We start from the raw sequence: 25,554 nt of genomic DNA, 5'->3' as shown, positions 1-25,554 counted from the left end.
ATTATAGATATAGCGTCCGATGTCAAAAAAATGTACTGAAGATAAGTCAAGTATTGGGTAGGTGCTTTATTCACTTTTTATATTTTACGAAAATATGAAAATGTAGTAACAGCATTAATAATATTAATAAATAAATAAAATTATGGTATGTATTATAAAAGTATAAAAATATAAGAATACAACAATTTTATATATTCCAAAAAGCCACCTTTTAGGAGAAGTTCGGTCGCTTATGTCGAAGTATTTCTAGAGAGACGTCCTTATTTATCTAGATCTTAATGTTCTAGTTCTAAAACGCAAACGTTAGCTCAAACTAATAAGGGAGAAATAAATGCTCAGTACAATTACCTACCCTAAATACGCTAGTTTACGTGGTTTTATACCTGAAAAAATATAGGTACTAGATTTGTCTGTAGTCACGAAAGTTCTTCTAATGTTCGTGTATGAAATTTCGGGAATTTCCATAGCAGTTCGATTAAACAGGTAGAAGCATTTTTAAAGCGCAAGAAAAAACAACCAACCTGCATAATATCCTTAGATAACGCCTACTTATTGGATAATGGTCGATTTCGTACGTGACATCGTGGCTTTGGCAATTTGCTGGAAGTTATGAGCCTATTCGTGCTAGTCGTATAGTTTTTGGAATATAAGCAACATACCAAGAGTCATTCTGTTCTTCTATTTTCAAATTTATATGAGTACTACATCCGACTTCGTCTGCATTACCAGGATAAAGTTATTGACCGGGATAAAAAATAATCCATGACCTTCTCTATTTCAGATAATATATGTATTTTATAACAATTAAGCCTTCAGTGCCAAAAAAAAAAAAACTTATCTTTTACGGTCTCTTGTGGATAAAAAAGTAGTGATGAAATTTAGATTAAGTAGAACTTAGATTAGATATATAAAAAATTAAAAAAAAATCTTGTCTTATGAGATATGTTTATAAAGGAAGCAGCTTTTCGTATTCAGAATATTTTTATTTTGCAGAATCGTGCGATTCGTGCTATTTACGTGTACTGTATCGTGTTTCAATGCGCAAAAATTTTGTATTTATGCAGAAACTATTATTTGCTCATTTGCAGCTTGCTGTTCAAAAGAATCGCTGAGAAAAAGTAAACAGGTGTTTTATGGGAATGGGCATTACAATTTATAATAAGATTCTAAAATATGCATTAGATATACATCTCACCAAATTTAAAAGTTTTATTAGAAAAAAATCTAATGAATAAGGACTTACAATGTTTATATACAAATAATGATAACTTACAAGAGAAACGTATCAATTTAATTTTTCAATGTAACCACAAAATATAATTTCTCTTATATATATACTAAGTAGTAAATATATATTGAGGTAACTTTCACATACATATAAAAACGTTTATCTGTTTTTAACGTAGCATATTTTGTATAGATACACTCTATTTATATAATTTACCTCTTAAATCTACTTTAGATTACCTTATTTTTGCAATAATAATCAATAGAATCCGATACTGAATTTCGACACTACAGACATCGGCCTGTTAGCTCAGTTGGTTAGAGCGCCGTGCTAATAACGCGGAGGTCATGAGTTCGATCCTCTTACGGGCCACATCTTTTTTTATAATTATATCCATTTTGTTTACTAAAATTTTAAATACTTTTTATTTATTTTAATTTCTAACGATTTTCTTTAAAAACATATAAAATAAGCATTAAGAAAAATTTTTTTAATTTTTTTTAAATATCCTGCGTTAAAATGATATAATACATTATCTATCGATTCATGGCAGCTTGATGTTATAGAAAATTATAAACATTCATATTATTAAGGGCAAGTAAAATAATACACTTTTTCAATGTTGTTATGTATTATTTTCATAAAAAATTCTAATATCATATTATTATATATATGACCTGCAATGTCGTTGGTGTTGTTGGCGACCATGGGCGGCGGTAGTCACCATCAGGTGAGCTGCATGCTAGTTTGCCCCCTGTGTTGTAAAAAAAATTGTGCTGTGCTATTATTATTAAAATGTATTTTTTTATGAATTTAATTTCATCTCATTATAATAATTGTATCAACAAAAAATATAATATATATATATATATATATATATATATAAATAACAAAAAACATTTTTAAACCATTAATATTGTTATAACTGCGTTACGTAATAAAATTAAATAATAATACTAATAATTGTAACAAAAAAAATACAAAAAGAAATCTTTGGAGGTGCTGGGATTTGAACCCAGGACTTTCAGCATGCGAAGCAGACACTCTACCACTGAGTTACACCCCCGATAGATGGAAAGTCGAAATTACTAATCACTACCTTTTGTTATTATAAAAGATTACAATGAAATTTAAAATTTAATGTAAACTAAATGTAAAACTTTAAATTGTATAGATAATGCATCGAGCCTTAGAAACGGGTCAACTTTTTATTAGCTAATTGTTAAATTACCTAAATTGTATTGTATATATTATATATACCTACGCATAGAATGTATCTTGACGTATTATTTAATGGATAAAATGAGTGCTTTCGTATTAAAAAAATATTATATAAGATATTATAAGACAAAATAAATAAAGATTATGAAGGAATCACTCATAAGTATTTATCACGCAAAATTTTATGAAATAGTTGACTTATTTTTCTCGGAGCATTTCTATCGAGACACACTATCTATATAATCTAAGTGTAAAACATAATATACTTATTTTCTCTTAAATTAAAACAAAACTAAAAAATTTCATAATATTACAATTTTAAATTATTTACGCATATTCCATATTTGAATAATTCCTAAAAATACAATAAAGTAATATGTCATTTTAATTATTTATACTACTTAATTAAATATTTAATAATTCTATAAACAAGAATTATCCAGTATCTTCATTAGTTTCTAATTATAAAATAATAATGGCATATTCTTAGAAATACAACAATGCATAGTTAAATTTTCAGGCGCTTATACCGCCTGTGTTCAATCGTCAACAAATATTTATATTTAATGTTAGCAATAACAAAGGAAATGCTCTGTTAAATAAGATTACTACGTGAAGAGGATTTTTAAAAAATCAAAATGTAGTTTTAATAAAAAACAATCATATTAACTGGAATACCCATAAGAAATTACTATTTTCTGTATAATTGACTTCCATTATATATTTTTAATAAGCTTACTGTACAACATCTCTCCCATGTGGTCCCGGCATAGAATAAACCACTCCTTCCTTTTCCGTAAATGTAGTAAGGGGCTACTAAGGGAAATTAAAGGTCGAGGAATGGACACAGCGTCCCTCTTTAAACATCATTAAATGTTCAGCAGTGGACAGTTAACGGCTGATATGAATGAATGAATAACATATTTCGCTGTCCACTGTGATTGCGGCTTTGATTCTATCTGTTATTCTATCTGTTATCTAGTACCCATAGTACAAACTCGTAGCACAGAGTAGAGGAAGGTGTAAAAGTAGTTCTTTGTACTGTGCTTGTAGTTTGGGACTAGATGGTACTTACTATGCAATATGTTCCCGTTTAATGGTATTTATTAATTTATTAAAACAACTGCTGTCTAATTGTTGCAGATTTTAGGGATAACAGAACGTGAATTTATGGATCAAATGGGAGTGTACTTCGTCGGTTTTGTGTCACAGTATGGCTACGACAGAGTTTTATCAGTATTAGGCAGGCATATGAGGGACTTCCTAAATGGACTCGACAATCTACATGAGTACTTGAAATTCAGTTATCCAAGAATGCGAGCGCCCAGTTTTATATGTGAAAACGAAACTAGACAAGGACTCACATTACATTATAGGTCAAAACGAAGAGGCTTCGTATATTACGCTATGGGACAAATTAGAGAGGTGAGCGCCATTTTAAAATTTATAAAAATAATTATTTATAGAAACTTTGTATTATAAATATAATACAAAGTTTCTATAATTTGCAATACCTTACAATTTGAACTTTTCAACTGAGTTCAAAAAGGAAGTTCTCAATTCGGTTATTTTTTATGTTTCTTACCTCATAAGTCCATGAGTTATGAACCGATTTAGAAAATTCTTTTTGTATTTGAAAGACTATACTTATAGATTAGTCATATAGAAATTTTATTAAAATCGTTTTAGTAGTTTAGTTTTTAAATCAAAATAACTGGTTTTGCAACAAGTAGATTTTTTGTGGAATACAATCTGAAATTGTTCATTAATAACATTGTTATAACAACGCTTTATCAATAGTAGGCTATGAAGGTATCTCCTTTCCAGAGGTTCAAGAAAAATATGAAAATTTTCATCCCCGCCTCTGAAAATGGTTTCTGAGTTATAAGAATAGTAATTAGCAAGGGCCTTGCGCGTTGTGTTGTATGAATTAATTAACAACTGTCCTTTCCCCAGGTAGCCCGCCACTTCTACAACAAAGATATGAGGATAGAACTAGTGAGGGAGGAGTTATTATTCGATACAGTGCACGTAACATTCCAACTGACATTCGACAACCGAGCATTCACGCTCGCATCGTTGGCGATGACCAGAGAAGAGAAGCATCTCCCTATCAGTGCGTCGGTACTGTTCGAGATATTCCCATTTTGTATCGTATTTGGGTAAGATTTTTAAATCTTTTTTAGTTTTAAAAATATTATTTTGTTAGGACTACTAATTCAGGTATCTTTACCTCCTGACTCTGATCCGGACAATATTTACAAACTAAATAGATCCAAACTTTTCTCTTATCTACTCTATGTAATTATTTTTTGGTTTATCTCTTCTTCTATTTACTATCTTTTCTTCCAAGATGTTCCTTATATCAGTTTTGTCGTAGATTAGATGGTTACACATCTTGCCTCACCAGTTCTCAATTATTTTTATCAGTGTTCTTCTCTAATTTATTCTTGAAAATACGTATTCATTTGTTAATTTTTTAGTCGAATATACTCTGTAGGCTTTATTTTAATTTACTCTAGCAAGAAATCGCATAAATCTTTCGACTACACATCAGTTAAACAATCTTTAATAAAAAAGACGTGCTTATGTTTCTATAGATCGCTATAATATCACATACGAGACACGTTTACGCCTTTTTATTGCTGTCATGGGGATGTTATCGAAAATAATGAAATTTTTATTAGCACTTCCTGAGCTTACTGTTTTCCTTTTAGTCTATATTTTAGAAACTACATCTACCTATGTATTTTATATCCTTACAAAAAGGATTCGCTATAATAGGTACTTGGATAAAAGTTCGCAGGTAGGTACAATCTATCAACATTCAATCGGAGAGCTAATTTATAAGTACTGCAACAATAATTCTTTGAAAATGTAAATACATTTTAAAAAAATATCAAATTCATTAATTTTATATGTTTGCTTTTTTAAGTCTTGTTTCATTTTATACATTGCAAGTTTTTACCCTTGAATTCGTTCGTATGATCGGGATACGAATATATTGATTAACTGAAATAAAAGCTTATGACCTTCTCCATTCCAAATAGCTATTACTGCTCTAAGAGGTAATAAACAGACTAGCTTTCACAATTATAATATTAGTAAGGATTTTAATGAATACATTTAGTACCAGGTCATTACCTTTGTAATTATATTCAGCTATTCTATCTATCTGGACAGGGCTATTACGACGTTAATGCTCTCTTCGGGGTAATGTAAGTGTCATACACATACACAATACATAATATGACTTTAGTTAGACAAACTAAGTTTTAAACACTTGCTACCTAGTGGCAACACCAAGTTTTGGGTGCAATATTAAAGCTGCACAATAAGTAGATATCCCATGTGGTGTCTGTCTAGTCAGGAATTAATTTATAACTTTCATGCAATTTTTATTACTGTTGTTAATTTTATAGGTAAGTATTTAATTGTCTGCATAATCTACTCCAAAAAGTCCTAACATACCGGTAGATAGATATATCCATAGATTCAGTACCTTATAGTATCTCTCCTAAAAATACTAGTAGAATGTTAATAGAATATTATAGTAGGTATGGTGATACGTTTTTTCTTTTAAAAGAGTCGTGTATGGTCCAATTTAATAACAACAAAAATTTAGGTCCGTTTTTATTGTAATCGTTGTAAATCGAGTTAATTCATTAGTCTCAATATTGAGCAAACACTTTTGACTACCCCGTTCAGACACGTCTGCTCAAGAGTATATAACCTTTTCGTGCGTTATTACCTAAATACTGGTTGTTATTTACCACAATGAAATCTTAATTTAATTTTTATTTTTATAAACCAAGATCAACAATTATCAATAATTCGTGATTACAGCTGTAATAATAAAAGTAAATTAATTCCCTATACATGTTTGTGATGAAACGGTTTATGATGAAATTGAACCTGCTTTTAAAAAATCCTCTATTTTATAGGAAAAATATTTGATGATTAGTTACTTTATCGTAATATAATTACTAATCCTATTATTCAATATTTACTACTGGTAAGTAGCGTCTAATCCTATTATTATTATTATAGTTTTATTGTTCATTATATGTGTATAACGAACAATAAAGATATTCCTTCTTAATAACGTACATCAGATACACCTACCTAGCCCTATGTCATTCAAAACGTTGACCACAATTATATGTAAATATCGGGTATTTTCCTTTTTAATAGATCAGAATGTTCCTAAAGCTTTCTTTTGTTTCATTTATCTAGGATCAGTGTGGTATGATTTCCTTTTCCGTCGGCTCTATTGAAAACAGTTTGCTCGTCATTAAAAAACAAGTAAAAATGTGTCGAGATAAGTCGCATAGATTTATATTAAAACAAAGACGTAATTAATGAGTGTGAATAAATGAGTATACTTTATTATTGTACAATGCAACAATATAGGGAATAAGCAAAACAATTAATAAATGTAACGTTACAGTTGTATAAGTACAATAAGACGGTTTAATTGCTGAAAGCAATCTTGTCAAAACAACCTTAGGGTAATGGACTAATTGTTGTACAAGTAGGCATAATTGTATAATTATAATAATTGTATAATTAATTATTGTATAATTAATGTACAGAAGAGCCTTAAAAATTTTTTAGTTACAACTCTTGCACCATAGATGACCCTAATTTAAGTATTTTAAGTAGGAGGTAGTACTTTAATTTATACCTTCATTAATTAATAAGGCCCTTTAAAATTCCCACATATACAGACATAGCTATATGTAGTACTATGATATATATATATACTGTACTTTTGTTTTACTGGCCGGATACTGGGAATTTCCATTCGGCTCAGTACGGAAACTACATTGAAGAAGTACAATGTTAACAGATCTATAGATATTAATAAGACTTATTATGATAAGATACAGCAAAGACTCTTGGAACCAATATAACGTAAATGTTGTATGCGAATTAGGAAAACAGACGAACTCGGATGGAAGAAGAGATGTATGTACTTTACTGTAGATGGCGTTGGCACTCGGTTCGGTTTTCTGTGACATATAAGCACAGATAATATAATACTATACTATAAGAGGCATTGGGTGTAAAGATATATAAGGTTTTATTTACTTATTTTTAAATAAGTTGAAAAAACAAGAAGGATCTATGTTCCACTGTATATTTTTTCTATGTATGTTCACCGATTACATCGTCAATTGTGGATCGATTTTTTATCTAATCTATTATATTTAAAATTTAAATTTGACAAATGTACTTCCATCTATACCTCCAATGCAGTAGTCAAAAATAAATATTTGTATTAACAAATTATAAGTATTGACTTATTATCGTGATGAATGTTACATTCGAGATGCGTATGTTTCGCCGAGTATATTACAATGTGCTATTACTGAGATTAATTTGGTTTGTTGTCTTATTAAATTTGTTGTCAATATGTTTTCATTGCGGACAGAACTGATCTAAAATTTGAATCACCACTTAAAAATGTGGTATTAGCCAGAATTAAACTTACAGCCTTTGCGGTTTATAATTCGGAAAAGTATACCATGGAACCATGATGCTCACATTTTTCACGCTTTTTATCTACCCGTAATTAAAGTGCGCTACCAAAGGTAACCCTTCCCTTCCCCTGTGTCTCATAACATAGAATAAATTCATTTAAGGACCAGGAAAAAGCTGTAGTGTTTGGCATTTTTTATTACTAATTAAGTACTTGTTTTTAGGTCAGACATGGTAGTACGCAGCATCGGCAACTCCCTAATGGTAATCTTGCCTGATCTAGTGGGGAAAAAGATTACCAATTGGTTTGATTTAGTGCGACCACTTATCGCATTCAAATTTCAGACTGTAAGTATGCGCATACCTACTACATTTTGTTGTAGTATAAATTTGACTATACGTACTTATTTCTAAATAAATACACATGTACTGTTTTATAATAATTTTGCAAAAATAAATATACATCAAGGCCACTTAGAGTGGAGTTTTATTTCGTTTTATTTTCTTCTCTTGTACTTGTGTATTGTGTTTAAACCACTTAATCGCCTCTTACGACATCCTGCGAATGAAAAGGAACCTTCTGTAGCTTAGAAATAAATAGATAAAATCACTTACCGTCTTAACCTTATATTGACCGTAAAATATACGTACGATCTAATATAAAAGATCGTTTCATCACTTATAATTTTCCACTGAGATTCTTTGTGGATATTAACCAGGAAAGAATTTTTAAATAGGAATAAAATTGTTTCTCTTGGGAACGGGAAATAATGAAATTCGCATAAAGTTTGAGAACTGTAAGTCGACTACGAAAAAAAAACTGTAATTAAAGGAAAAAGTTCTGAACACTTTGCCTTATTTATGATAAATAAAATAACTAAATTCTAAAAAACCATGAAAACAATATTTGAAAATGTGTTATATTTATTTATTCTTTATTAAGCGCATCACAAAAAAAAAATATATTCGGTACAAAAGGTGAACTTATGCTATATTATCATTCTCTCTCAGTCAACCTTTGAAAACAGAAAAACCGATTTTGGAAAATTCTATGCTATTTACAAATAAATTACCGCACTCATCAAAACCAGATAATTCAAGCATAAATACAAACAATCATATACTGATAGACTACTAAACACACAATATTTCGGTTTTGCTGTAATCGAGTAAACACTTTCTAAGTACGAATCATCACATTTATTTATTCCGTACTAGTTTTTACTCGTACACCCGACTTTATTCGCGTGACTGGCAGAAATAATGTTGATTGATCAAAATAATAAGTAGCTAAATGTCTCTCGCCATCCCAAGTATGCCTTTCATATCTATTGATTGTACTATTAAGATAAGAATCGCCAAAAAAACAAACTTACTCCCAATATAACCTGCCAATGAAACGTGAGATGTCTATTAGACCCGGCTGTGGATACGAAATGACTCGTATTATAATTCGTGCAAAACTTTATTTTAACCCTTTTGAGCAACTTCATTATTTGAGAATTTATTGACGTAATATTCTGGGTTTCCAACTATCCTTGGGATTAATTTTATTTAATCCGGATCAATAATTAAACCGTGAAATTGTTAATAAATGTGGTATACCTGAGCGTCCTTATTTAATATTATAAAAGTTAAAATGGGTTTGTTATGTCCATAGAACCTTAATGGCTTAATCAATTACTGTGAAGTTTAATAAACACATACTAATATGGGATGCAGAAGGACATAGGCCACTTTATATCCCGTTCTTATGAACGAAATTGCGTATAAAAGCTAATTATTAATATAATCAGAATTTCACAACCTAATGGCCTTTCGTCAGAAATAGAGGGGAATTTTTGTAACGAGTAAATTAGTAATATCAAGTTGAATTCCATGCGATCCCGCTTTGAAGCGATCGTGGTCTTCATGAATTCGTCACAGTGAATCAACTTGACTTTCTTTCATCCTCACTTATCATCGGACACTGTTCCATTATTATCCATAAAAAAATTGACACCGAACGGCTACATTTTGACTAGCTACACTATCCCTCTATAACAATATTTTAAATCGACATCTAAATAGAAAGGAATTATGTTGTATTTTTTTATTTTTATTGTAATCTAATGTTTTTGTTTTATTTTTGTTTTATTGTAATCTAATACAATTAGTTGGCATTAAAATGTTATATTACGATGTTTACAATAATAATTTTCTTAATAGTCTGTTTTGTTTCTAAAAAGAAAAATATTTTTAAATTAATCTATATAAAATAAATAATTATATTTTACATTTCCATCAGATTCTCAACCGTACCAACAACATCTTCGAACTGGTTACTGTAGAGGCTGCTATGCATGAGAAATCTACGGATAAACGAAATGAGCTGATGCGCCTGTCTGATGAATCGGAAGCTGTCACAGAAAAGAATCTTAGGCTTAAAGGTAAATTATCTATTTAGACTATTTTTTTACGTAAAAATACGTGTCAAATGTTCCTGCAAAAATCACTAGCATCCATTTAAAGATACTGAAACTGCCTCAAAGAAACGCAGGTCGAAAGCAATGTCGAAACACAATGAAGAATATTAGGCCTTGAGACATTGAGTTGACAAGTAAAAGCAATACACACAATTATACCTATATTTTCATTATAATAATAATAATTAGGTTTTTCTAGGTTTATAATTTATAAAAGATGTAATAATAAACCAAGTAATATTCTAAGAAAATGTCTGCCTCTTTGCATTACAACACAGATTTAGAGGTTTAACTATTATGAAGAAAAACAAGGGTGAAAATTTAAGATATTGTTCTTATAACAGAACCCACATCAACTTTGTCATCTAAGGTTTTCCTGCGTCAATTTATTCAGTTAATCCTTCAGCCAACATTAGGTAAATATATAATATACGGAATCAGATTATCTAGGAATATTCAGTTGAATATAATGTAGTATTTTACAATAAAATATATTGGTATCTATATTTTTACGTTTTTGCACTGTCCACAAAATGTAAAAAAGGGAAATGTAAAATAAAGGCAGGCATTATATATCCTGTAACAGGATCACGTTGTGACTATGAATGGGTAATAAAAATGGCAGTATGTGTCATAAAAGCCTTCTTATGGCAGTATTTTGTTATAAATAAAATTAAAATTTCTACGTTTTTAGGCAGGTAGTTGTATATTTAAATTCATAAGTACCTTTATACTTAAGTAATCAAAGCCATTTTTTGTACAATTCCAGTAAAAACGATTGCAGGTAATGTATTTTGAGCCTAGTAGCTTATTGAATCTTTATATATCAATCCGTATTCTAACCTTCTTTATTCATAAAAACAAATGTTTCATAAACTTATTTTTAGCTATTGAAGTTTTTTGTTCTTTTTTTTTTTACGTTAAATTGGCGCTAAATTTTTAACTTAAGAGAAAGTCACAATTCACTCTAATATTTACATGTAATATATAAATAAATATATAAGATTGATTTTTATGAATAAGGTTTATAGACAGATTAATTAGTAATGATTTGCTAGAGTTATTTTTTTTACGCAATATAGAATAACAATCAAGCCGACGGCCCACTTGATGATAAATGGTATATATAGACATGAACAATACCATGAACATATCAGAGTATACTGTGTCGCATCTTGATATCATACATGCGTTGCCATTTCTGCGGACTAAGGTGTTACGCTTCTAAATCCTGTAATTTTATTATTATATCCCACCCTTCAAACTAAAATACAGCTTTGCAAACAACTGCTTCACAGCAGAAACACGAATGGGACAGAGATATCCAAGCAGACTACTTTTGTACAAGGTCTCTCTCTGGTTATCACTAGATAGTAAAATAATTATTTTACCTAGACATAGACATACACCTACATAGACCTAGGTCTTGTAGTATTATTATACTACAAGACCTAAGTTTTATAGTATTATTGTATCATCATGGCAAATAACAAATTTTTGAAGTCATTTCTACATTTGCTCTTTTGTTAATTAATATATGTATGTGAGTAGGTACACATCGATTTAGTTATCACTTTGATAATTATAATTTTTTTTATTTATGATGTAAATAGATATCCCATCAAAAATATTAAATGTAAAAATATGCTAAATATCGCAAAGCTGTTCCTCCACTATAAAAGTCGTGAGATCTCATGTAAAACCAAGTCACTTATTTTAGTTAGTACGAGTATCTATGGAAGCATCTATTCAAAAAGGATGGTACGGCTGTTCTTGATTTAGCGGGAGCACTGCCGTTCCACCTGATTACTGTCATAAATTTGTTTAAAAAGAACAAATTTAGTTGTTAATCAAGCTAAAAGAATGAAACTCAAATACACGGAAAGATCTTCAGAATTAAAGAAACTAAATAATCTCGCTAGCATTCCTGTCATTGCAATAACAACTGTATTTGTATTAAACTTGAAATTCATTTTTCTTCAAGTCGGCGTATTTCTGTTTAATAACTACGTAATCATTATTAATGTATGCTCTGTAACTTGGGCTCAGTAATTCTTACCCTAACCATTATACATCGGAGGCGGATCAAAGTAAATTTTATTTATAAACTACCTTCACCCGCGGCTCCGTCCGTATGACCGGAATTTGTGTGAATTAGATTAAAAATAGCCTTCCTTCTCTATTCCAAATAATATGTATATGTCAAATGTAATGACCATTATTTATGGCTTAATATTATTCATGCATACATATCTTTTGTATTATACGGGGATTGAACCCTCGAACATTGGAAAGTCAAGGTATGCGTGCTGCTCCAAAGTCCTCATATTATATATATTCCCTATGTCGGTACTTACGAGTACATTTAAAGTAATATTATTAAGAGAACAGATTGGCCTTTTTTTTTGTTCTTAATGGATAAACTCAAAAATTCATAACATAAACAATTTTCAAAAAATATTTCACTTATAGGAAGTTGTATTATCAGCGAATAAAATGAATATTTCATTAACAAAAAAAATTGAAATCTTCTACTTATCTACCTACGCGAAGCCGGGACGGATTGTTAATATATTATATTTATATTATTATTGGGATAAAACAATACTATAATTGATAATATTTAAAAAGTTGTACATTCTATACTACTTAGATGGCATAAGTTTGTCTGAAGAAAGTGCTCACAGTAGTAGGCAATGTAGGCAATCCTACATAATGGTTGGTGCGTGTAATTGCAACTCAACCACTCCAGTCTTTTCTTTTATAGTAATAAATAAGCATACTATACAATGCCACCACAGATAAAATAGTTAATGCATTGTATATTATATTTCATAAATAAACTCTTTACTGAAGAATACTACATGTAACTCAGTTATATTTTCCAGACTCGCCTACAAAGAAACGTTATGCGTATGACGGGAGACGATTGCCTGATACAATTAAATTACATCTCAAAGGTAGTCTAATAGAAAACATCACCTTAGGCACTTTACTTGGCCTCACTCACTAGAATGTGTAATCAAAGCACCAAAATGTATTTTGCAAAATGTCTGCAAATCACATTATTGTTGTTGTTTAGTATAGTTCAAGTTGATTGCACTTGACAGAAATCTTAAGCTGGAGGCAAGTTGAGAATAATCGGATATTTATAGGCTAGATTCATACTACAATAAGGCCATGATTCGTTCTCGATCTGATCTCGGTTTGGTAAAATATTATCACGTGAAAAATAATGTATATATTTATAAAATCTGTAATAATTTATTTCCTTACCAATTACGATCAATCTTGAAGTGTTTGTGCTTGATAATATTTTATTAGACTGAGATCGCACCGAGAGAAAATTGTAGCCAGTATTGTACTGTGAATCTAGCCTTAATGAGCCTTGTTTTTAAAGAGAGATAAAAAAATCTTTCATTTAAAGGGATTAAAAAAGTTTTGATAATATCATAAAAGACTTAACATGTTACATTAGACCAAGATTTATGGAATTACGTCAGCATAGTTGAATATTTTACGCCTTTTTTATTGTAAAAATACAAAATATACATTTAAAAAATATATATTTTTATTATAATAAGTCACCTTAGTACTAGTTGATGCAGAAATGGCAGATTTAAAAAAGCCATTGAGAATAAATCTATTTCTGTGAATATAGCATGTAAGTTAAATTGTAATGAATAGTTTTGTCTGGTAATAAAATTAAAAAAAATCATATGTTATTGTGTTTGTCTTTACAACGCCGAGCTTTAGTATATTGCTTTGATAATATTTTATTAATTTAATCTAACTCATACCTACATTTTTTCATGTAAATACAGAACTACGAAAAGATCCTCGTTGTAGATTTCTGTCAAAAAATTAAGAGAATAAATTTCAGTTATATTATCACGCACAATTGCAACAATAGGTAATTGCACAGAATTTCACCATAGATATTATTTAGTATAAATTGTATATAATTTACACCAGTATGTAATGCACCAGATCACGTTCACGAAACATCACACACGTATATCTACCCTTAATATATTATTATATTTCACAACTATAATTACTAATGGGGTACTCAGAGGCATATTTGTTAATAGTGAAATACTATTAAAGTTATTCAATATGTTTACCTAATTTTTAGTCCACACAATAATTACTCCTACAATAATTACGTTCACATAGCCTTTATATATATATAATATATATATATATATATATATATATATATATATATATATATATATATATATATATATATATATATATATATATATATATATACATATATATATATACACAGTTATATATATATATACATATATATATAACTGTGTATAACCATACACAGTTGATATAAGTGCTGATAAATATATATATATATATATATATATATATATATATATATATATATATATATATATATATATATATATATATATATATATATATATATATATATATATATATATATATATATATATATATATATATATATATATATATATATATATATATATATATATATATATATATATATATATATATATATATATATATAATAGATACTGCTGAAAATCTTTATAATATACAGGTATATTATAAAGATTAGCTTATCGCTAATAATATACAGGTCAAATGATCTACATGGATAACTGGAGGCTGATGATGTATCTCGGGACCCCAGTGATGCCAGATTTATCAGCGCTCGTGTCAACCGGCTTATACATCAATGATTTGTCTATGCACGACTTTAGCAGGTATTTTAGATATATAAATATAAAATGTAATATAAATGATCCAGCCACAGCATATGAAGCTGAAGAATTTTATTCTAGGAAGGACGAAAATATCGCAATACAAAAGAATTATTGTCCTTCGTGAAAAAGATACCTCAATATTTGGGTCCAGTAGTGACATCTATACAGTAATAGTCAATATTATATTAAATAACTAATTTTTACCAGTGACTTTGTCCGCATGACGGAGACAATATTTAAAAAAATCTATTTATTATGATTTAAGAGGCACAAAAGTTACGTAATGAAAATATAACAATAAGAGAGTATTCCTATTCGTATCATCAAATACGTCTCTATAAATTTAGAATTATATTGTTATAAAATGAAATAAATTAAGTATACTTTAATTTGATACAAATGTTTCAGAGATCTAATGCTAGCTGGTACTCAACAATCAGTGGAACTCAAATTAGCATTAGACCAGGAACAACAGAAGAGCAAAAAACTTGAAGAATCCATGAGAAAGCTTGATGAGGAGATGAAGAGAACCGATGAGCTGTTGTACCAGATGATACCCAAACAAGTTGCAGATAGGCTACGGAATGGAGAGAATCCTATAGATACTTGTGAGGTGTGTTGTAAAATTTGTTGTTACCTATTAGTACCTATCTTATTTTATGTACGAGTATCTTCCAAACTGTCCTCCGTGAGATATAAATAAAACAAAAGCGCAACATCCGCGTCTCCGTTACTAGCAATATACCCTATCAAGTTACCTCCACATGGTTCCGCTAGAATCAATCGTGATCAATAACTGATTAGTTTATCACGATGGCCCAACTGGCCTGCCTACATCTTCACTGGTGAAATGAAATAAAATTAAATAAAATGTCCGATATCTTTTCTTCAGTAAGCGAGTACGAAAACGTACCTAGCGATAGTTTAATTTGTTACCTGTCTAGAGAACAAGTCACTAATAAGTAAAACAAAGAAAATAATTAAGTATTGATTTGTATAATCTACTACTACTGTATCTTATATATTTCTGATATAAAGCGAGTATGTACATTGTTGTTTTGGTTTGAAGAGTAATACCGCGTTTCCACGAAACATATATTATGAATTATACAAGTACCCAAATACATATATATATATATATATATATATATATATATATATATATATATATATATATATATATATATATAGTATATATATATATATATATATATATATATATATATAAACAAGACAATTTACAAACACAACGACACAATTGTATAAGTACAGTAAGGCTATTGTATAATATAGTTTAATACGTATATTATTGTTAAAATTATTTTCTATTGGACTCTTATATTCTCTTCATATCTCTATATTTCGAAGGAAAGATAGACTGATGTCCAAAGTCTTTTTTATAATCATTTTACAGAAATCACTTCTGTGATGAAGCGATATATATACAAGTTTAGTAACTTGTATTTCTGAAATATATTAACAAGTTGTAAAGAACTAATTTTATATATGCTATATATGATTTTAATGTAAAGTATTATTTTAAAAGTCATTTTACTATTGTTTAAGTAATATAATACTTCCAAATTCATATCTGTAAAAACCCTGATATGGCCATTTCATATAGATTATATTATTATACTCTATTAACGGGAACAGTGGTGGTGGAAAAAATGAACTTTCAAATCCGAATAACTCGATGAAATTTAATTATTATATTTTAAGATTTAGTTAATTCAATAAACCCTTTAATGGCCCTTAATAAAATCTGACACAATAGACGTGACAAGACAAGGCTATATCGACTTAACTATAAGTACCTAGTAATTTGTTGTAAACTTCTCTAATCCTAATAGCTTATACTTAGATAAACTTCAAAACTACACTAATGTATATATGTAAATATAATTACATATACAAAATATAATTTCTTTTTAAATAAAATATATATTTAATAAAAACATGTCTATATAATATGTCATGTAGGGGCATGACATATAGACATATGTTATATAAAATAAATAATAAATATAGGATTTACTTTTAAGACTAAAATCATAAAAAAATTGTTAATGCTAAAACGCTATTTATTAGTTACGTACATGTATAACAAATTTCATGATGATTGGTTAAGCAATTAAGGCGTTGAGATATTTTAGTATGTAAATTATCCGTGTTCTTAGTTAAGACACAACTTAATCATGTATAAAATTTGTTCAATAGTTTTTGCGTAAAATAATAACAAATATCCATTCATACATCCTAACAAACTTCTAAGTTTATAAAAGTATTTGTGTAGAACAATCAGAATTGACAATTTATGAAGGGTATAATGGGCGGCACAGTATACTCTGTTATGTCTGTTGTTCATGATATTGTTCATGTCTATAGGCGACTGTTACAACTTTCTATCAGTAGGTAGTCATAGTAGTAGTAGGTAGGCAGTCAGCTTGTTTGCCATTGTAATTTACATAAAAAAAAAAAAAATTAAATTAACGATTTTTATCTCACAAATAAATATGCCTATGATCACTACCATATTTACTGTGAGAATGAAAATATTTCAATAAATATACAATTAATTTTAAACTTTGTCAATGTCCATTTATGATAGTCGTACGTAATATTTTAAAACTTTTAATTAAGATTGTTCGAATTATAATTTGAAATCATGTTTGATAGCTGAATTACTAAGTGGTTACGATAGTGTCTATACAACCGCAGATGTTCGACAGCGTATCGATCCTGTTCTCTGATGTGGTCACCTTCACTGAGATTTGTTCCCGCATTACGCCGATGGAAGTCGTCTCCATGTTGAATGCTATGTATTCGATCTTCGACACTCTCACTGAAAGGAACAGAGTTTACAAGGTAATTTTCATATTAAATACTTTTTATTTCTTTATTCTTTAGATTATTAAAAAAAGATAGTGTTCGTATTCAGTAAGGTTCATGTATTTAAAATTTTCATTTTAGATTTTAACTACTTATAAAATACGAGTATATTTTAATTTAACTGTACACATGTTCTCATTAGATATAAAGATGAATCCCAAATTCTACTAAAAGCTAACAATTTCCAGCTTCAACAGGACTTAAAGCATTTACATCAGCGTCAAGTACATATAAGTTACTTCGTACTAGTTATCGTGAATATAATACAAAAATTTTAAAGTACCTTACAACGAAAATTCAATAATGCAAAAAAATTGTATGTATTTAAATATAGTGTATCACAACAAACATACCTAAGCCATCTGTATTTATAATATAAGTGTTATTCTAAACTTAAAATATATATTAGAAAAAAAATTCGCGTATATAAGGAAAGTTGGAGTATATTTTGTTTGCATGGTATCTTCTAGATCAACGTATACGTGAAACCATAGATTACGGTAACCATTTACCATCAGATGTGAAGTATCTACACTTATCTGCCACTTTTGTGACATAAATAAGGGCTAATAAGAATGAAAATAATTTGTCGCCAGATCTTTAGTCTTTGAAAATTGGACTGGGTGAATGTTGAATTTTTGTAATTTCATCACACCATCCAAATTACTATCATTTCAATATAAGCAATATTTTTTATTACATAGGTGGAAACTATAGGAGACGCGTACATGGTAGTCTCAGGAGCACCAGAAAAGGAAGACAACCACGCGGAGAAAGTGTGCGATATGGCTCTTGACATGGTGGATGCCATCACAGACTTGAAAGATCCTAGCACAGGTAAATTATTCTAAAAAAAGACTTCAGAAACTCAAAATATTTTTTTGTATCTTTTCTACCTCTTGGTGATAGAATAGTTTAACCAATCTTCGTGAAACTTGAAGTACTTAGCGTTTAGGACGGAAAAGGTCTAAGCTATACTTTTTCAATCTATCAATTCCCGGTCACGCGAGCGAAGTGAACGTATATCATCATTAAACACCTATCGTGTGTTCATGAAACAGCAGTACTAACTGGTGTAGTATTTTGATATAACCAAATTGATCTAGAAACTTTCTCTGTGTATAAATATATATAGGTTCTAGTTGAATTTGTACATTTTTTAATAGAAGTTCCAACTTTTTTATACGACTCCAAGAAGGAGAAATTTCTCAATTCCGCTGTATTTTTTGTGCGTAATCACACAATATTTTTGCATATTCTAAATCGATTTGATAATTTACTTTTGCAATCAATACTGTTTTCATGTTTTTTACAAAGCAAAATTTTTAATTATTTATTAATATTTTTCAGGTTCTCACCTCTCGATCAGAGTGGGTGTTCACTCAGGTGCAGTAGTAGCTGGTATTGTTGGTTTAAAAATGCCTCGGTACTGCCTTTTCGGAGATTCTGTTAATACAGCATCTCGCATGGAGTCTACCTCTGAAGCTATGAGGATCCACATATCACAGACAACTAGGGAACTCCTGTCTCCTTCATACATGGTTATGGAGAGAGGAGAAATACAAGTTAAAGGCAAAGGTAATATATAAATATACTACATATTTATCTTGTAAAATAATACGTAAGATAGGTAGAATATGTAGAACTTACCTATTAGGTACGTTCTTGGTAGGTACTACTTAGAAGTAATTTTTAATTACTTGATCATACTGGTATTTATGATAAAACTATGTCAAATATGAACAATATTTTGCTTATATTTTGAAATCATTGTTGAATCTAGAGTTGTAATGTACCGGAGCACTTCACGTCACATTGTTATATCATAATATTATTTCAACTTTGGAATTTTCTTTGCAGGTATAGTCAATTAACAATTAAGCAACAATTTATTGTTACATTATTACTTAAATAACATAAATATATATAAATATACATATAACATATTGTTTCAGGTTCAATGAAAACTTATTGGCTTGAGGGCCGAGAATCCAGACCCGCGTTAAGCAAGGTCATATCCCCACAACTGCCACCCGGCACTGAACTCGAATGGGAACGAGCAGCCGACATTAGAGATAGCATCGCTGAATATTCTGCCCAACAATTAAATAATAAAGAAAATTACCAACACTTACCTAATTCTATAAATTCTGGACCTAATTCTCTAGTTAATAGTTCTGGAAATTTAATGGCTGTACAGCAAACGACATCAGTAGTAAAAAGTCAAATTAGGTCTACTACTCCAGCCCCAGTAGTGATGTCACCAGTAGAAGAAAGACGGATGTATTCCCCTGTCACTTTCCAAGATGTAGCTAGGCGGAGTATAGCAAATTCACCTAATAGGTCAGATAAAGATAAAGGTACGTACCTATAATAATCATAATGAATATTTTGCACCAAATCGAATCTGAAACCCACGGGTAATTAGTATTTAATTTGTAAGATGACGGTATCCACCTATTCTTTCATTTTACGACGTGAGAATACATCGGCATGGAACCCTAAAAATCTCATTAAGAGGAACTAAGAAAATAAATCCAAAGAACATGAGTAAATAAAAACCCTTAATCAATTTGTCTCAATAATTACTAAAGTATTTAATCGAATGATTAAATTGCTAAGTACTCATAGTAGGTAACTTATATTTTTAGAACTCTTAATGTCAAAAAACAAAACACAAATCTATGCTGTTAGCTAAAAACATCTACTACAATCGGAACACTGCATGCTCTAATGCCATTTTTTTTTATTACAAAAGTTTTTAATTGTTAGCAAACTCATTACGCGCCAAACCGATTTTTTTTTATATTTATTAATACATACTTTCGTTTTCATTCGATATCAATAAAACCTAATTTAAATAATTTATCTGGATTTAGATCTGTAAGGACACAAAAGCAGATTTTTAATTCGACTGCAAGTATTTTGTACTTTTTTACCAATAATGAACCAATTTTGAAATTTTTTTTCTAATCGATAATACTCTTCCCGCGATAAAGTCTATGGAACAAAATTATCTGTACTAAAAAAATAAACAACAAGCACCCAAATGAACACAACTTTTGGTATCGATTCAATCACGGTGATGATACAATCTATATTTTCAGATACAAGATCAAATTCAACAGCATGTGCTGCTGCTTGGACGGACGTAGATAGCGATCCACCTAAACCTATCGGCAGTTACAACTCCTCATTTTGGTAATAATTTATTTCAGTAATTTCTATAGTATTAAGAACTGCAACTGTAGGTACTTTTAACTCATATCTGACTAATTAATGATGTTATTATAATCATTGTGCATGTATTTACTCACAAACATAGTTCGTGTACTTGTTGTCTACTACAGTAATCTATTTTTTTTTAAATAACTGATGCTTTTATTACGTAAGTTTTATGTGAGTGACACGTTTCATAGTATATTTGTAAATCTTAAGTTACAGTTCACCATCCCCTTGCAGAGTTGAGACCACTCCTGTTTTTAAAGAACGGGAGCAAGAGACCTGCACAGAAAATGTGGTAAGTCACAATATTTGATTTAGGTGTTATTTTGCGAAAACCATCTCACTAGCTTCTAAATTAATATTAATTTGTTTAATTTCACTGTAGTTAATGTGGATTAAACTACAAATTTTTGATGGACCAGCCACCATTAATAATCTGTAAAGTCTCTATACAATGCGCTATTAGTGACTAATCTTCCATTAATATATACTACTTATATGGACTGATATTGGAAAGAAGACTTTAGGGACATTTTTATTTTTGTTATATGTCAATACTTACCTTGATTCATTTTAAAGGTCTGTTTTACCATTTAAACTGAATGTTTTTCTCAAGATAATATAATTCGGAAAATTTTAAATAATTTTGAGCGTAAATCGGCATGTCCAACTATTATTATAGAAGACTTAACATTTTTTGTCCTTTTTTAATAAATATTTTATTGGGAAAAATAATCAGTTATACTGGTAAAAGCAAGTTCGTATTTTATTCACTACTGAGTATGACTGCCAAGTAAATTTTCTTTAATTTTATTCAGAAAAAATAAAATTTATTTGCGGGTATTTAATACTAATAATTGCGGGTATTTATATTTAGATTTTAATCTAAGCCCATATAGGTATGTGTATAACATGTTGCTAATTATTTTTTCTATCTTATAGTGTACACATATGTTGACGCCCCCGGCGGACTCTTGTTCCACGCTGCGGCCTGATACCGGCTCTTCAATGTCACCCAGCCAATGTAGAGAAGAAATCGGTGAGAGATTTTAATAACTTCACTCGACTATTGAGTCGCCAGCACTATCGGTATACGTTAGCGGAGCATCAGTGAATGATGATAGATGAGGATGAAAGCAGTTAGCCCATCGTGATGATTCATCAGAAATTTTCAATGAGAACCGCGTGAAGGTCGATTTGATAGGGTATATTGCTAGCAATGAGGTTATTAGACACCATTATTAATAATCCATTAAACATGTTTGTAATAATAATAATAATATTGTAATTATTTATATCGGCTGAAATAATTACGGTGTACTGTATGTTATGAATATGTTTTAAAATACTGTATAATACTTTAAAACTTATTTCCTTATTTTGATGATTTTTTCACAAGATTCATATTTCAATACTTTATTATAACTAGGTAAAAAAAACAAGAAAATAACGCACATTGAAGGTATATTGTTTACAGAAACTGACACAGAATATCAAGACGCTCACGCAGAAATAAGCCAAGGTGTTCACATCTGCACCATATCAGAATCTATCGCCGAACCGAATCACTCGAAACCAGGCAAAGTGAGCAGATTCAAAGCTAAAATAGCTCCGGGTCATTTAAAAGGTTGTTCTCACAAACCATCGAAGGATTCAATTAAAGAGAAAACTCAATCATTACAAAGTAACGTTCAGCCCCACGGGCATCATCACTCGAAAAATGTTAACCACCATCAGTGTTGCGGTGCCTTTGGCAATCCCCATGTTAGACATAAATCTAATAATTCTAGTTGTCGTCTTATTTAAGAGACTTATATTTGGGATCCATAATTATAATTATATTTTCTTTCATTTTATACATTTGGAAGTTAACAATAAAAAATATAGTATGGGAAGACGTATAGACATAATAAAGGTGTATATAGATACATATTAAATGTCGCGCTATAACAAACCAATTATATCGTGGACACAATTGACGACCTCTTCAAAAATTCTCACACAAAAATACGTACATAATGAAAATAATCGTATAATGAGCGTACAAAATTTCTAATTTCTTACATTAATGGGCAATCAATTTACAAAAATTACGATGCAAATAATCGCAAGATTAAATTAACGATTAGTTCAATCGTAAATTCAGTCTGTTATAAATTATTTCAATGTATTATTTAGAAAATAACAATTATTTAAAAATTTATTTAATTGTAATCGTCAAAATAAAGAAGTGTTTAAATTATATTTGAATTTTAAAAATATAATCGTGAAATTGGGATTGGGAAAATAAAAACAAAAATGTGGGAATTGTAAATTACAATATTAGAGCTTTCGTGCAATACTAAGATATCATGAAACCAGGAATGATGCCGAATATACTAATCTATCATCTACATGTTCTTTCTAAAAAAAATTCAGTGTAGTCACCATGTGTACATATTTTCTATATAAAATAATATTTAATAATATATAATTATGGGTCTTTTAATATGAATGTCAGTATTGTTAAAACAACGTGTTACTTATAAGTGTTAGCCTATGTGGTCTCAAATATTATGATTTACTAAATAATATCATTTTAAAATTTTCTTCTATGGGATCACTAAACATATGTTCTCTAGTCTAAGTAAATATCGGTGTTAATTTTAATTTACCGCATAATTTTTATAATCCTTAAATGAGTCTATTCGTATAAAAATAATAAGGATAACATAAAAGGATGCTGTATGTATGTATTATTATGCGATACACTAAAATTAACACCATAGTTCAGATATTGTATAGTCACTATTTACGAGTAGTTATCTAGAAGATGTTAGGTACATTTTTATTGAGATTATTTTATTTTTTTAAGTATTATTACAGATCTCAGTATATGCATCCCAAAGATTAATTATCAATAAATATTCAACAATCATATTATGAGCTTTACACAACGACAATAGAAATAAATTGTAATAAAATAGTTATATCTTTAATAACACTGTCAAACAGTGATTTTATATGGAATTGTAAAAATAGAGGAATGTTCTTAAATTATTATTTGATAGATTGTTTTCTATTTAACAGAGCAAATGCGATATTTTTATTATATTTTTACATAATTGTTACTCAATAACTGATTTATATGTAAGTAGATATCTAGATACATTTAGATAATACTTTTCCTAATATATAAAATAAGTGTTAATCACATTACATCAACACCAGCTTTACTTAGTACTTAATGAAAATTTTATTCACAGTTACGTAAGTTTTAAAGTAACTCTTTGGAATTAGAAATAAAGTGGTAATTACAACTTTTTATACTTTTAACGTAAAAGTAGGTTTTATTTGTTAAATATTTTTTAACTTTGTGTAATGCAGACTTTTTCATTACATTTATAGAAAGAAACATACAAATTATTTACAACTATAGATAGAGGATATTAAAAAAAACATACATATTCCTTTGAACATTAATCCCATATTCAAACTTATAATATAATTTTTACAAATATACAGAACCAGTATGTTACGATTACATCGGACTTAACGAGGCATACGTAGTTTAACGATTCTTCTGTGCTCTTTCAAACCTAAGCAAAGTTTCTCCAGCAAAAGCTTCGCAAAACTTTACGTTCTTCTGTGACAGTTCTAATGATTTTTAGAAAGTGTCGAAATCGTGAGATAACAACATAAGCGTGATCTCAACCGTCTGTTCGACCCTATCCTCTTTCACTCAAGAGGTCATCACCCTTGAAAACATGCGCAAACTTACCGCACTACCTTTCTCCTGAGCAGGCTTATTACTGTCAAACAAAATTTAATATCAAAGAGATACCATTATTAATTCACAATCATACATCTCTTTATAACAATAGTATATTTTAGTTTCCAATAAAAAAAAACACATTCAGGTACATTCATTATTATTTTATTAAAAGTAAATATTTATAAATAAATATTATATTTACATATTTCTACCAAAATTTCTATATAAAGGGCCCTTTACTATTTGTACTACTGTGTAAATTGTATTAACAAGACTACAAAAATCTGACAATAAATCAATACTTTTGTTATTTTTTCTATATTTTTATAACACATGGAAAGACAAACTGGCGATCGAACGATCGACTTGATGAAAATTGGTAAAATATGCAACACATTACATAACAGCGACGTTATAAATTCACCAGAAACCTACTTGTTTTCTGATAATAATTTATTATTCAAATTGAAAAACATAATAATGTAGCGACAACGATTACATCACTTTATACATCGTAACTAATGAATACGA

At 29.2% G+C, this 25,554-nt stretch overlaps 1 protein-coding gene and 2 non-coding genes across 4 annotated transcripts in view; 2 read left to right on the top strand and 1 right to left on the bottom strand.

Annotated features, from left to right (window-relative positions):
* LOC113514535 (soluble guanylate cyclase 88E) overlaps positions 1–23,358 on the top strand; it is a 124,862-nt gene extending 101,504 nt beyond the window's left edge. Inside the window, exons 3-17 of one of the 2 annotated variants that reach the window (XM_031908355.2) lie at positions 3,593–3,874; positions 4,406–4,611; positions 8,158–8,281; positions 10,221–10,362; positions 13,287–13,358; positions 15,026–15,152; positions 15,561–15,765; positions 17,874–18,020; positions 18,749–18,881; positions 19,395–19,622; positions 20,000–20,404; positions 21,152–21,245; positions 21,489–21,564; positions 22,212–22,308; positions 22,747–23,358. In XM_031908355.2, coding sequence (XP_031764215.1) covers positions 3,593–3,874; positions 4,406–4,611; positions 8,158–8,281; positions 10,221–10,362; positions 13,287–13,358; positions 15,026–15,152; positions 15,561–15,765; positions 17,874–18,020; positions 18,749–18,881; positions 19,395–19,622; positions 20,000–20,404; positions 21,152–21,245; positions 21,489–21,564; positions 22,212–22,308; positions 22,747–23,075 — 2,667 coding nt within the window. In that variant the 3' untranslated portion in view covers positions 23,076–23,358. Of the gene's footprint in view, positions 1–3,592; positions 3,875–4,405; positions 4,612–8,157; positions 8,282–10,220; positions 10,363–13,286; positions 13,359–15,025; positions 15,153–15,560; positions 15,766–17,873; positions 18,021–18,748; positions 18,882–19,394; positions 19,623–19,999; positions 20,405–21,151; positions 21,246–21,482; positions 21,565–22,211; positions 22,309–22,746 lie in introns of both variants that reach the window. The other variant, XM_052895332.1, reaches the window with a different exon arrangement.
* Trnai-aau (transfer RNA isoleucine (anticodon AAU)) lies at positions 1,527–1,600 on the top strand. Its single transcript has one exon. It is a non-coding gene; the product is annotated as a tRNA-Ile (tRNA).
* On the bottom strand, positions 2,223–2,294 carry Trnaa-cgc (transfer RNA alanine (anticodon CGC)). Its single transcript has one exon. It is a non-coding gene; the product is annotated as a tRNA-Ala (tRNA).
* Positions 23,359–25,554: the final 2,196 nt, after the last annotated feature.

This window comes from Galleria mellonella, unplaced genomic scaffold, assembly GCF_026898425.1.
Source record: "Galleria mellonella isolate WM207_F2 unplaced genomic scaffold, CSIRO_AGI_GalMel_v1 utg270, whole genome shotgun sequence".
Classification (NCBI taxonomy): domain Eukaryota; kingdom Metazoa; phylum Arthropoda; class Insecta; order Lepidoptera; family Pyralidae; genus Galleria; species Galleria mellonella.
This window is presented reverse-complemented; position numbering and strand designations above follow the sequence as displayed.